At 40.9% G+C, this 11292-nt stretch overlaps 1 protein-coding gene across 1 annotated transcript; it reads right to left on the reverse strand.

Annotated features, from left to right (window-relative positions):
* Window positions 1–1318: 1318 nt before the first annotated feature.
* Window positions 1319–11182, reverse strand: LOC124049633 (mitochondrial poly(A) polymerase). Its single transcript, XM_046371517.1, has 9 exons — window positions 10978–11182; window positions 10187–10353; window positions 9828–10061; window positions 9449–9673; window positions 8026–8237; window positions 6314–6540; window positions 5133–5225; window positions 4978–5051; window positions 1319–2685 (listed from the first exon to the last, which is right to left on the reverse strand). The coding sequence occupies exons 1-9, from the start codon at window positions 11153–11155 to the stop codon at window positions 2347–2349; spliced, it is 1749 nt and encodes a 582-aa protein (XP_046227473.1). The 5' UTR covers window positions 11156–11182; the 3' UTR covers window positions 1319–2346.
* Window positions 11183–11292: the final 110 nt, after the last annotated feature.

Genomic DNA, 11292 nt, shown 5'->3' on the forward strand with positions numbered 1-11292 from the left:
AATAAATGGAGAGAACACAATCAAAGACTGCTCTATAAATAAAAAGAAACAGCACAGCACATTCTAAACCACCACACGCAACTTAGAAGATCCACAGCACTGACTTCTAGCTCCTTCAAATGAACCCTACAACACCCAGCAGTCCTATTTCATCAAATTCTCCTGAGGTGTTGATTTCCCCACCCGATGATTCTCTAACCACCTCATTTCATAACTACTCTGTTGCTCCACCAGAGCAGATCCAGCAGTCAGAAACTAACTCATGGAAATAAACAAACTGTGCAAACCTCAAAGAACACTGCCACTTTGAGAGGAAAGAGATAACAGTGATAGAAAGAGAGTCACATTGAATATGAAAGAGAAACGTAAGCCTGAAGAGAAGAGGCAGGGACAGCATGTGAAGTTCAAAACCGGGTGTGGGTGTGAGGCAGTATGAGTTCCCTTCTGCCTCACACTTTCCCTCCATCCAAGCTGGGCCCCCGGGGGCAAAGGGTGGAACATGGGGTAGGATGGGAGAGATAGGTAGTTAAAAGTCTATCCTCTCACCCTCCTGACCTCCCACGGCAATGAGTGGAAAAACAGCTGTGGGCTGCACACTTCCCACTCCTCAAACACCGTCCCCTGGGCCCGAAACACGCATACACAAACAATCAGGCACTCTCATAGGATGTGAACCTGCAGATGCACTCTTAACACATGCATCCTAAGGGCTTTTTTCCCCTCTATCTGACAGACACATACACACACTCCAGTTATGCAACTTGTGGAAAAAAAAATAAAATAAAAAATAAGTTGAATGATCTTTTTTGTGTTTTGACTCCTGGCTGTCCAGATTTCAAACAATGTGATCAGCGGATATAGGCATTATAATCTGGAAACTGAATTGAGACAAGTAAAAGCACCATGTCTCTTTTCATATATTTAACATGATATATCAATCAGTGGGTTTTCAGAGAGGTCAGAGAGGTCAATTCATTCTGCAGACTTCAACACATAACTGGCTCTCGGTTCCAGCGAAATGGGTGATCAAACTGATGGGCTGACTACTCCTAAATAAATTACATGCTAGCACCATTATGTCACTCTTTTTATATCATTTGCTGCCAAAAACTTTAATCCAGATGTAACATTTAGGGAAAGGCTGTTGAAATGGTTCTTTGTATTCTTTTAAGTGACAGCTTGTAGAGCCGTGAAAGCAACAAAATTTCAGTTCAATTCAATAGGCACTAAAAGGTTATCATATGAATCAAAAGTGAATCCTTTGACAATTCTATTGGTCCAATGGCTAAAATGCAATGTATAAAGAATTATACACTTCTTCTTTTAACACCAATAAGTTGACATTTTTATTTTTTTGTTTTTGGTCTTTGTGCAAGTTTAATCATTTATCTACATGGTATTTTCCCCAACTTCAAATTTTCCTCAAACTGAGACATGCATTAAATTGGAGTAGCCTACTGAATGACTGTGTGGAGCGCTAGCTTACTTGAAAACACAGGTGGGCACACACACACACACACACACACACACACACACACACACATTTATACTACAACACTATTATCTAGTATTGATGATTAGTTCACTTGCTCCATTGCAGGTAATTAAGGTGCCTAAATCCCTCCATTTGCTCTGGTATAATCAGAAGTCAGAAAACTGAAATGAGAGAGTCAGTGATAAACAGAGTGAAAAAAAAACGCTCTTTAATTTACGTTGACAAGTTATTTGGGGCAAAGGAATGGTTTGGGTTTTTTTTTTTTATCATATTTCTCTCTGCATTCCTTTTAACTATTTAACTATTAGTATTGAATTTGTTTATAATTTGGATGCATCTGAAACCCTTTTACTTCCTTTTGTCAAGTTTCATAACAGGCAGACCCAATGTTTGTAATAAAATCTTGATTATTCCATTTGTATTATTACATTAATACAAAAAATATATCCACAGTAATTCTGTGTGAGGTGTAAACAGATGTGGTTGGTTATGAGTGTAAATTAAAATATCCATGGACAATGGATTTTGCATTAAATGAACTCGTGAATGTCAAGTCTTAGCTCCTATATGCGCATTCGACAGGACTTTGATGAGTATTTGCTTTAATTACAACAGTGAAGCCAAATCTACAGTAAAGAACAATCACTCCACTATTCAAGGTCCCAGACATATGCATACACACTCCTCAGTAACACCCTCTGGTGTCCATGTTTGGAACTACAGTCCATTGCAGAGGCTGCTCTTCACTTCTTGGTGTGGCACCGGTTAAAAATACCAGAAGGTGTCCACCAATGAATGAGTTAAAGCAAAGGTAAGAGGATGGAGCTGATTTTTGAGATCTCCAAAGAGTCTTAGCTTTTCTCTGGCTTACTGTTATTCTTCAAAGATTCCAGCAAGCTCTTGATCCTCTCAGTTGCCGGCCCCCGTCTCTTTTTCTTCTGACTTTTGATCCCTGCCACCTGGGAGGGCAGGAGGAGGGTAGCAAGTCCCCAAGGTGTAGGATTGTTGCCTTGTTTATGACCTTTGGGTGGGGTGGTCTGGCTCTGATGGAGCAGCCACGAGCTCTCCTGACACAAAGCCACAAAGCGGTCTAGCTGTGTGGTGTTGACGTTCTTGCTGACATTCAGAGAGGTTTCGAACGGGTTCTGGATGTGCAGCGGGGCTACCTCCGGCTTGTTCTGCTCTTTGCCCTGGAGAGAGGGAAGGGGACAATGCTGGCAGATGAAAACGTATTCGCAAGTAGCAGCGGCCACAAGTGCAGTCCTGTATGTACGGTATGTAATGGTCCATTTATCTTAGTCCTGGTTTTAAGCACTTTTCTGCTCTATCTGGGGCATCTGCAGCTGACCGGAACACCTCTCCACAGGCTAGCAGATGGGAAAGGAAGGGGTATGGACATGGCTCTGGAATACATTTTGGCTTGAGTCATGCAAAGTGAGAATAAATTACAAAAGGGAACAAAAAAAATGACAGGTATGTGCTGGACTGATAATGTAAGCCTGCTATGCACACCAAATGTGTTAGCAAGGGAAGCGTGTATGATCTGTACCTCTGTCTAGCAGTCACGGTCAAATCCAGGTCAGAGAGAAGTCAAGAACCTACTATAATACTGTGCATGCAGGATCCTGCCTAAGCCCTGACAGTAAAGGGGCGGGAGGGACAGAAGATGGCAACATAAAGCCATCAGTCAGAGCAGAGAATTGTAGCACAGGAAAGCAGATTTATGGCTGTTGCCCCACTGGTGAAAGCCTGTAGGCATGGGTCATGGCCACAGTCTACCTGCAGGCTTCCTCAGCCCTGTCAAACTTGATATTAGTCTCATATATTAGGTTGAGGGGTCTCTTTCCCAGAGGCATCAATTCATTAAATTCAAAGCACTAGCAAAGTCCCTGCATCTCACACGACGTGCCACCAAAGCCTAACACCTACTTTATCAACTACATTTCTTGGGCCAAAAGTAATAGATGATTAACAGACAGCTAGAGAGAGAGAGAAAATTAGCTCTGAACACTCTGATGTTAGATGCAGTGTGACATGGAAACAGATTTACTACCCTTTAGGCTTGATCTTTCCCTCCATTTTACTTTAAAGAATTTGCACAGTGGAAGCCTCTCAGGCGTATGAAAAGAGGCACAAACAGACACCAACAGATTGAATATGGATCTAAATAAAATAAAGATGCATTTGTTTACACTTAGCTTAATGAAGCTCCTAGTTGGGATCCCAGCTCTATGGCGCCGGGTCCCATGTTGCCAGCATCAATCACATATGACAAGGACATATGTGGGAAGACGCCATCTACCAAACACTGCTTTTATTATTAACACATTTCTCTGCTGGAGCTCAGCACTGTGGCTGGGAGGAAAGGTTGAAAGGAGGCTGAACATGGTTTCCTTCAGTGCTGAAACTCTTTCTAATTAGAGTTTTCTTTTTGTTCTGGTTTCTGTTTGGTTATGAAAGCCAGAGTAAAACCTATGCAGGTAGCAGGTGAGTGGAATCTGACTGGTGCTGGATATCTGAGGTATTTCCTACACAGATATTTCATCAGGGTCTCCAAAATTTGAGAATATTCAGGTTAGTACTATGACAGATAAACAAATTAATGTTGACAAATCCATGTCATGTCTGTACTGAGATTTCTTATGACAGATTCGACTTAAAGTATCTTAAAAAAAAAAAAGCTAATATCAGCCGATATACACATTCTATTTACTGGTTCAGCTTTATTTGCAAAAATAGTTTCAGACAACAACAGCATCTAGTGCCCTGTTTAAGCCTTTCCACAAGAAAGAGGCTAAAGCCATTTTTGGATGTGGAACATTGCTGTTTTCATCTATCTGTTTAAGTGATGGTTTCTTGTCATTCAGACTTGAATGTTCCTTATGAATTCATTCTAACATTACAGGAAATCTACTGATAGAGCGACAATGCTTCTAAGATATTTGGAACCTGATGCATAAAGGAAGTGGTTTGGTGAGCTGAAAAGTTATTCTCTGAAGGAAGCACTGTATCAGGGAACTTAAAATAAGCTCAGTGTTTCCTGGTTTGTTTGTTAAATGCATTACAATGTTTCATTTCTTCTGCGTGTATCTAAATATCTCACCTTGTGCTGCTGCACCTTTATGCTAATTTGACTACATTCAAGTCAGACTTGTACTGTATTGAAAGTGTTACAGAAATGAAACACTTTGTGATTATTACATAAATCACATTTATGATGTCTGCAATTTGCACTTAAACCTGCCATAACTGACTTGTTGAGCAATACATTAACATACCACCTTTTAAACTAACATGGAGGTCTTATTTAGTTCAGCACTAGAGGTGATCATATTCACATTACCGCATCTTTTTGACTTTGTCATTTAATATATTGTCATAATATTTAAACTTTAAGATTAACTAAGTTATCAAAAGAAAAAGGAAATTGTCATTCTTTGGTTACACGAAATTTCATATATGATCAATCAAATCATACATACCTTTCTGATATTTATGGACATCTTACTGAAGGCAAACTTGGCATAGAACTCAAAAAAGTCATGCAGCAGATTCTCTGAGACAAAGCAAGAAAAGTTGATTAGCCGCAATGAAACACTGTCATCTATCAAACTGAATTGTAGCCCCTCAAGCTCACCTAGTGTTTCTGTGTTGTTCTGGAGCTGGATTTTGCTGAAGTCGCTGACAAACGTGCAGTCGTTCCCCTCTACCACACTCTTGTCCTCGGGACCTTGTAGGACAAGAACAGGGATACAAGTTAAATGACTGCCTTAACAGGCCTATGATAGCCATAAACAAGACATAGATAGATGGTGTCAGTACGTTCATGGGGAGGAAACAGGGGAGAGAAGAACAGAAGGAGAGAGGCCGGCGCATGGACATGTATGCATACGAAGGTGGTCAAAGAAGAGAGAGCATGGATCACGTCCTTGTGTGGCTGGTTTATTTCTCCAGCTGTGCCCTTGTTACGGTCTTCTACGCCGGGATGAGACTGGTGGTGTGCGTGTGCTTCTGTATGTCTATATGTTACACCACTGTTTAAATAGCCGAATGCATGCTCGAGTGTGTGTCCGGAGGAGGCGGGGGTCATCGACCTTCCCAGAGTGATGGACCTTTTATTGTCCTGTAAGCACTCTGTGTGATAGAGTCTGCGCTAAACGGGGCAGAGGAAGAGGAGGTGGAGGAGGGAGGGGGTAAATTGCTTTTGGAAGGCAATTATCAGGCGGCCAAGGTGACAGGGAGAGGGAGGTGACAGAGATGGAGTAGCTGCAGAGGACTCACAGGCAGACTGTGTGGTGTGTTGGTGGTTCGCATTATAACACAAGACATTAATTAAAGATTTATGCAATGAAAGAAGGTACGGTATGCTCTAGTGTCATCTAAAGAGCCAAAATGAAAGCCACTGGGTTTGCAGAAACAAAATAACACAACTGCAGACACTCCAGGACTTTTGATGAAGGACATGCTTGGTACTTTGGGTTGGTGCCAATGCACCAGGGTCACACCTGAATTTGAAATGCTTCTCTTGGTTACAGTTATATTTATAAAGGCGAGGACAGGTCAAAGAAGCATTAGGGAGTTGGAGCAAAATCTACAAGGACAAACACATTTGTATAATCTCTAATAGTATGCGTATTGTCATATTACAAACCGAGGGAACATTATATGCACGTTTTGCTATATGACACTGTGACCTTGTCATGCCAGACCTCCACAGTGTATCTGTGAAGGATGTAGAAAAAAAAAACAATACAAAAGTTGATCACACATAATAACAAAGGTACTCTGGGGTGAGAGAGAGGTGGTGCTGAGTGGTACCTGCCAGGTTCTTTAGGTGGTCCAGGGTGGGGATAATCGGGGGATTCCTCTTCTGCAGGAAGAAGAGCACCATGACAGTGAGGGAGAAATTGGTGATCCAGGCCCCAGGAATGCTGCTGGTGATACCGTGAGTTCGGGCCCAACAGCGCACAGTGAACACCAGAAAACGCACTCGCGGGTCCAACTCTCCATACAGGTAGAGCAGCTCTGTGCTCTTGATTGCCACCCTGTGGAGAACATACAGTATTTTTACTACTGTTCCGCTGAGCTCCCTGTTGTCTTGGAGCTTGGCTGTGGCTGTTTATTTTAGATGTGGACACCTTCAGTGCATGCGGCAGCAATACAGTTCTCTGGGAGCATTCTTAGCTTGTTCTGTTATCCAGAATGACTTTCAGTGACTGTTTGGATAAAACTGTTCGTGTGGGGAGCAGTTAAACAGGTAATCCACATCTATAACAACAGAAACATCAAATATTAAACAAGGCAGTTCATTGCACAAAATAAAATCATATCCTACACACTGTTCAACTTTTACTTTTAGCTTTTGATGACATAACAATGTCAATAACCATGCTGACATGCCTCAAGCTTTTTCATCAATACATAAAATAAACAAAAAATAGACTTTGGCAGCAGCTGTGTTTCAGCGTTATCTTGGATATTTAACATAACATAATCCTTTATTAATCTCACAATGGGGAACAGCAACTAAAGAAGAGGTTTTCAATGTTCTTTACCTATGATGTAAGCATCCCATTATTGTTTTGTACAGTACATATTTTTAGAAAAGCATCAGCGTTAACCTCTTGATGCCAGATCAAGTTTTGTGTCCTCCATGTCTGCATTTATGCACTCATTTAGCATGATAACTCTCCTATGTGAAAATCCTTTTTCCACTGGACGAGAGCTGAGTCACTACTTTGTTTGCACTTTATCTGCCCACTGTAGTACTTTGATAAAATGTCATCAATGTGTATTAAATACTGTTCCCACAGAACTGAAATTCAAACTGATTACAACACTTCACAGCCTCCTGAGTTCATAAAGTAAAACGTATCATGTAAATGAGAAGTTTCCGTGAAACTACAATCACAGCAAAACCACCAGTAGAGAGCAGCCTGGAACACACACTCACTCTTTCACACACACACAAGGCAGGAAAGTGCTGTGCTTCAGAGATTGTGGAGCACGATTTGAGAAAAGTCCCCCTCACATCTACTGTGTGGGCGGTCCATCTCCATTTCCTTAGAATCTCTAGTGTGGTTTGCCTGTACGTTAGCAGGTGTGTTACACCATCAGCAAAGAACACAATAACACCAATGAGGTTGGAAGGGAAGAAGTGAAACACAAACAAGCCCCCTCTTTGGTCCTCCTGTTCAGTTTCACTGCAGCAGTTAGCAACTGAACCATCACAGCACTTCCTGCCAGAATCTGGTTTCTGTTTGGGGCTTTTGCAACGCCAGTGTGGCCGAAAGATATGTAAGACAACATAGAACTAGCAGTTTCTGTGAAGCAACAGATATATGACCAACTCCATTTTGACATTTTGAAATATGACTGACCTTACAACTCTGAACAACAACTATGAAACTGACGCATCCTTTAAAAAAAATTGACACTGAAACAACAGAGCCGTGACAAATAATTGTTCACACTGTCAGTGTATGAGAAGTAGGCTATGGTCTTATAATATATGTGTACAGGATGAATACCTGTTGTTGGCAGTGAGGTCACACTGAAAACCTGAGGGCTGATGGGCAAACCGGAGCAGGGGACATCGTGCATTAAGAATCTTCTGCACCCCAACACACCCTGGCCCAAATTGGTCCAAACACTCCCCGATGACAGACAGGATGCTCTGGGTGACAGCCCGCTCGGAGTTGGCCCTCTTCAGCTGGTACTCCAGGGACAGACCTGATTTTGGCTGCACACAGAGAGTTTAGAGATGATTAATGATCCTACATCATACACTATTTGTGACTGAATGAACTAGATTTATTTTACACCAAAGCTTTCCAAATTCCCAATTAATGCTGTGCCCTTCAAAGTAGTGTCATAAAAGTAAAACAGCACCCATCAATGATAACATATCTGAAATCTACATTTACTGGTCACTATAGAGTAAACTCATTATGGAGGCAGCACCATCTTGGAACGTATTTAGTGTACCTGGGTACTGTGCATGAACTGCTCAATTTTGCTAATCCAACTAGCTATCATTTTCATATTGCTTAGACATGGATTATGTGTTGATTATTAAAACCTTCACTGGCATTTTTTTTCCCTGTTTCATGGAAAAATGTTTCATTTTTTTTGCAGCCATAACTTAACTGATGCAAATCCTTTACCAGGATAATTTTTAAAAGCATCAATAAACAGGCACGTAAGTCTGTAATATTTTTGAAAACCCTTTTGCTCTTGCCTTTCACAGCTGTCTTCAGTTCCACTCCGCAGAACTTAGAAGACTCAAATGGTGGCAAATGAGTCTGGCAACGGCAAACAGTAGCTGTTTCACTTTTGTGAACAGGCTTAGCTGTTGTAAATGGAAAGCTTTGTTGTTTGTGCTCAGCGTGGCCCAAATTAATGTACCCAAGAACCAAAAATCAAATGTACAAATTTTTTAATGACAGATGTATCGCCCCTGTTTCATAGTAGTTAGTAGTTTCAAGCACTACTTTCTGTTTTGTAAACTGAAAATGTTATGTAAAGAAATATTAATGTAACTATCCCCAGTCAGCTCTTGGGACGCAATATTGATAGAATGATGATTGATGGAATGATTATAGTCTTATAGACTTCACAATAATAATGTATTTCACAACACTCAGAATGCATAAAATCATATGAGGATTTTAAATTAGATATAACAGCTTCCTCTTGGATGAGAGGTGAAACATCTTGAGGAATATATGACCAGTCGCCTTTATTCAACTCCACATGGATAACCATGATGTGGATAACTGAGTATCTTCATGAATAGCCATCATTTATTTACAAACAAATTACTGATCTGTCAAAACTATGACATTTTAAAGCATGGTTAATACTGAAATTGGTTGATCCCCGGTCAGGTCATGGTTTTGATTTTAATAAATCAACCTCAAGACACCTACAAACCCAAACTCCCATTGTTACCATGTTTGTTTTTCTCCCGCTGATGTTGTCCAGGTCCAGAATCATGTCGAGATCACAGCCCAGCTTTCCAAAGCCATTCACTGATGAGCCAAATGGCTTGATGGAGCATTCTGGGAAATAAGCAGAGGCAATGTCCTTGAGCAGAGAGCAGACGAGGAAGCGCAGTCGAGTGTTCTCCTCTGTTAGCTGATAAGCTTCTGTCAGGGAGGTTATCTGATGCTCTATCTAAAGGGGGAAAGATAAGACAGGCCACAATCAATACAGTTCTTGAGGAAAATACCTGCTTTATAGACTTTCACATGGGGTTTTTGTCTTTAAAGTTGAATTCAAGCTACTGGATTAGTTCTGTAATCTAAACTGTAAATCTGTAATCACTTACACTTTCCTTTCTGGACAGGCTCTGTGTGAGCTGGCTGATTGGAATAGCAGTTTGGGGCTGGCACTGATGGCCTGACTGCTGGTTTGGCGAGTCCACCGAACCAAGGTTCTTCAGTGACAGCAGTCTTGACTTAAAAGGCACCACAGCTTCATGGCTGGAGTTAGGAATGGCTGCCTCTTCAAGCAATGATGCAACACTGTCCAGTCTGGCAAATTCCACTACAGCATATACTCCCTGGAGAATAACACCCATACAAACATTTCCATCATCAAGCTAAATCCTAGTATGTCATTGAAGAATGCCATACACGGACCTTGTAACATTGTTTATTTAACAAAGGACCTTGGTCATTTACGTACATAGCTTTCATAAAAGAAGCATTTGCTGATATCTCCATGTCTTGATAAATGCTTGAGAAACCTTTTCTCAGAGGTTTTAGGGGGGCAGCCAATGAGAACAGATCTCTCTGCCTGCCCTTGTCTCTCTTCCTGGACAGCATGTAAAGATTTACGTCCATCCTTTTCATCTGTCAACAAAGAAGATAAATATTTGTCAGTAATCTAGTTTTACTTTGAGTAAGACATTAATTTATTGCTATTGTTCATCCTTGTGCAGTTAGTTAGTTAATAAGCATAACGTTGTTGTAGTAAGCAGCATTAGCTATTGGAGAGTGTGGTCTTCCAATAGTCCAGCAACTCAACGCCAAACTTCATACAAAAACTTAAGACTCTTAGAAGTACTTTGCCTATTAAGCACATACGTGGAACAAATCATGCCCACGCATTGTAACATAAAACGTTTTATTAACTTTGAGAAGCAAATCTGCAATTCGGCATACATATCACCCACAAAGCAGCATCTGTTAAAATAAAATCTTAGTTAAAATGACAGATAAAATCACCTTTGAAGATCTTCCTAACACGGGATTCACTGGTTAAGAAAAATGCCGAATATTCCCGAACCTCTAATGATATCTTAAGTTTTCCATTTTCGGCTATATGAGTTACCCATTTTGAATCATACCTAAGGCTACCCAAAACATAAGCATTTCTAAAGGAAGTTTGAAATGTCGATCACTTTATGGAAGACAGCTAGTACCATGGCTAGTAAGAAGGCTAACTTGGTTTGTTTGACAGCTGCATATACTAACCAGTTTCGTCTTTCCGAAGTGCTTCACCTAGAACAGCAGCACTTGTTAGAGTATTTTTGTGAAGAAATGTATCGACTTTCTTAAGGTATTTTACCAGACTGTTCCTTCCCCTCATATGTAACCTGCACATCGCAATGGAGGACGCCATTGCTGTAGGGATGTTAGCGGAAAAGCGCATGCGCTTGGTCCAATCTACGGCAAGTGACAAGAACCAAACTACACACAGTATGGCGATTAATAAAATATGGATGATAAATATGTGTTTGGTAGGTAATACTTCTTCGTTGTATATCGTAGCTGTCACAGTTACATCTA

The sequence above is a fragment of the Scatophagus argus genome, chromosome 18 (genome assembly GCF_020382885.2).
Source record: "Scatophagus argus isolate fScaArg1 chromosome 18, fScaArg1.pri, whole genome shotgun sequence".
NCBI lineage: Eukaryota > Metazoa > Chordata > Actinopteri > Scatophagidae > Scatophagus > Scatophagus argus.

Excerpts from the sequence above, each read along its gene's own strand:
- LOC124049633 (XM_046371517.1), bottom strand. The coding sequence starts at position 11,155 with ATGCGCTTTTCCGCTAACATCCCTACAGCAATGGCGTCCTCCATTGCG. Across the intron at positions 6,541-8,025 it reads GACCTCACTGCCAACAACAG|GGTGGCAATCAAGAGCACAG; the intron begins GTATTCATCCTG and ends TGTTCTCCACAG. Across the intron at positions 5,052-5,132 it reads GAACAACACAGAAACACTAG|AGAATCTGCTGCATGACTTT; the intron begins GTGAGCTTGAGG and ends GCTTTGTCTCAG.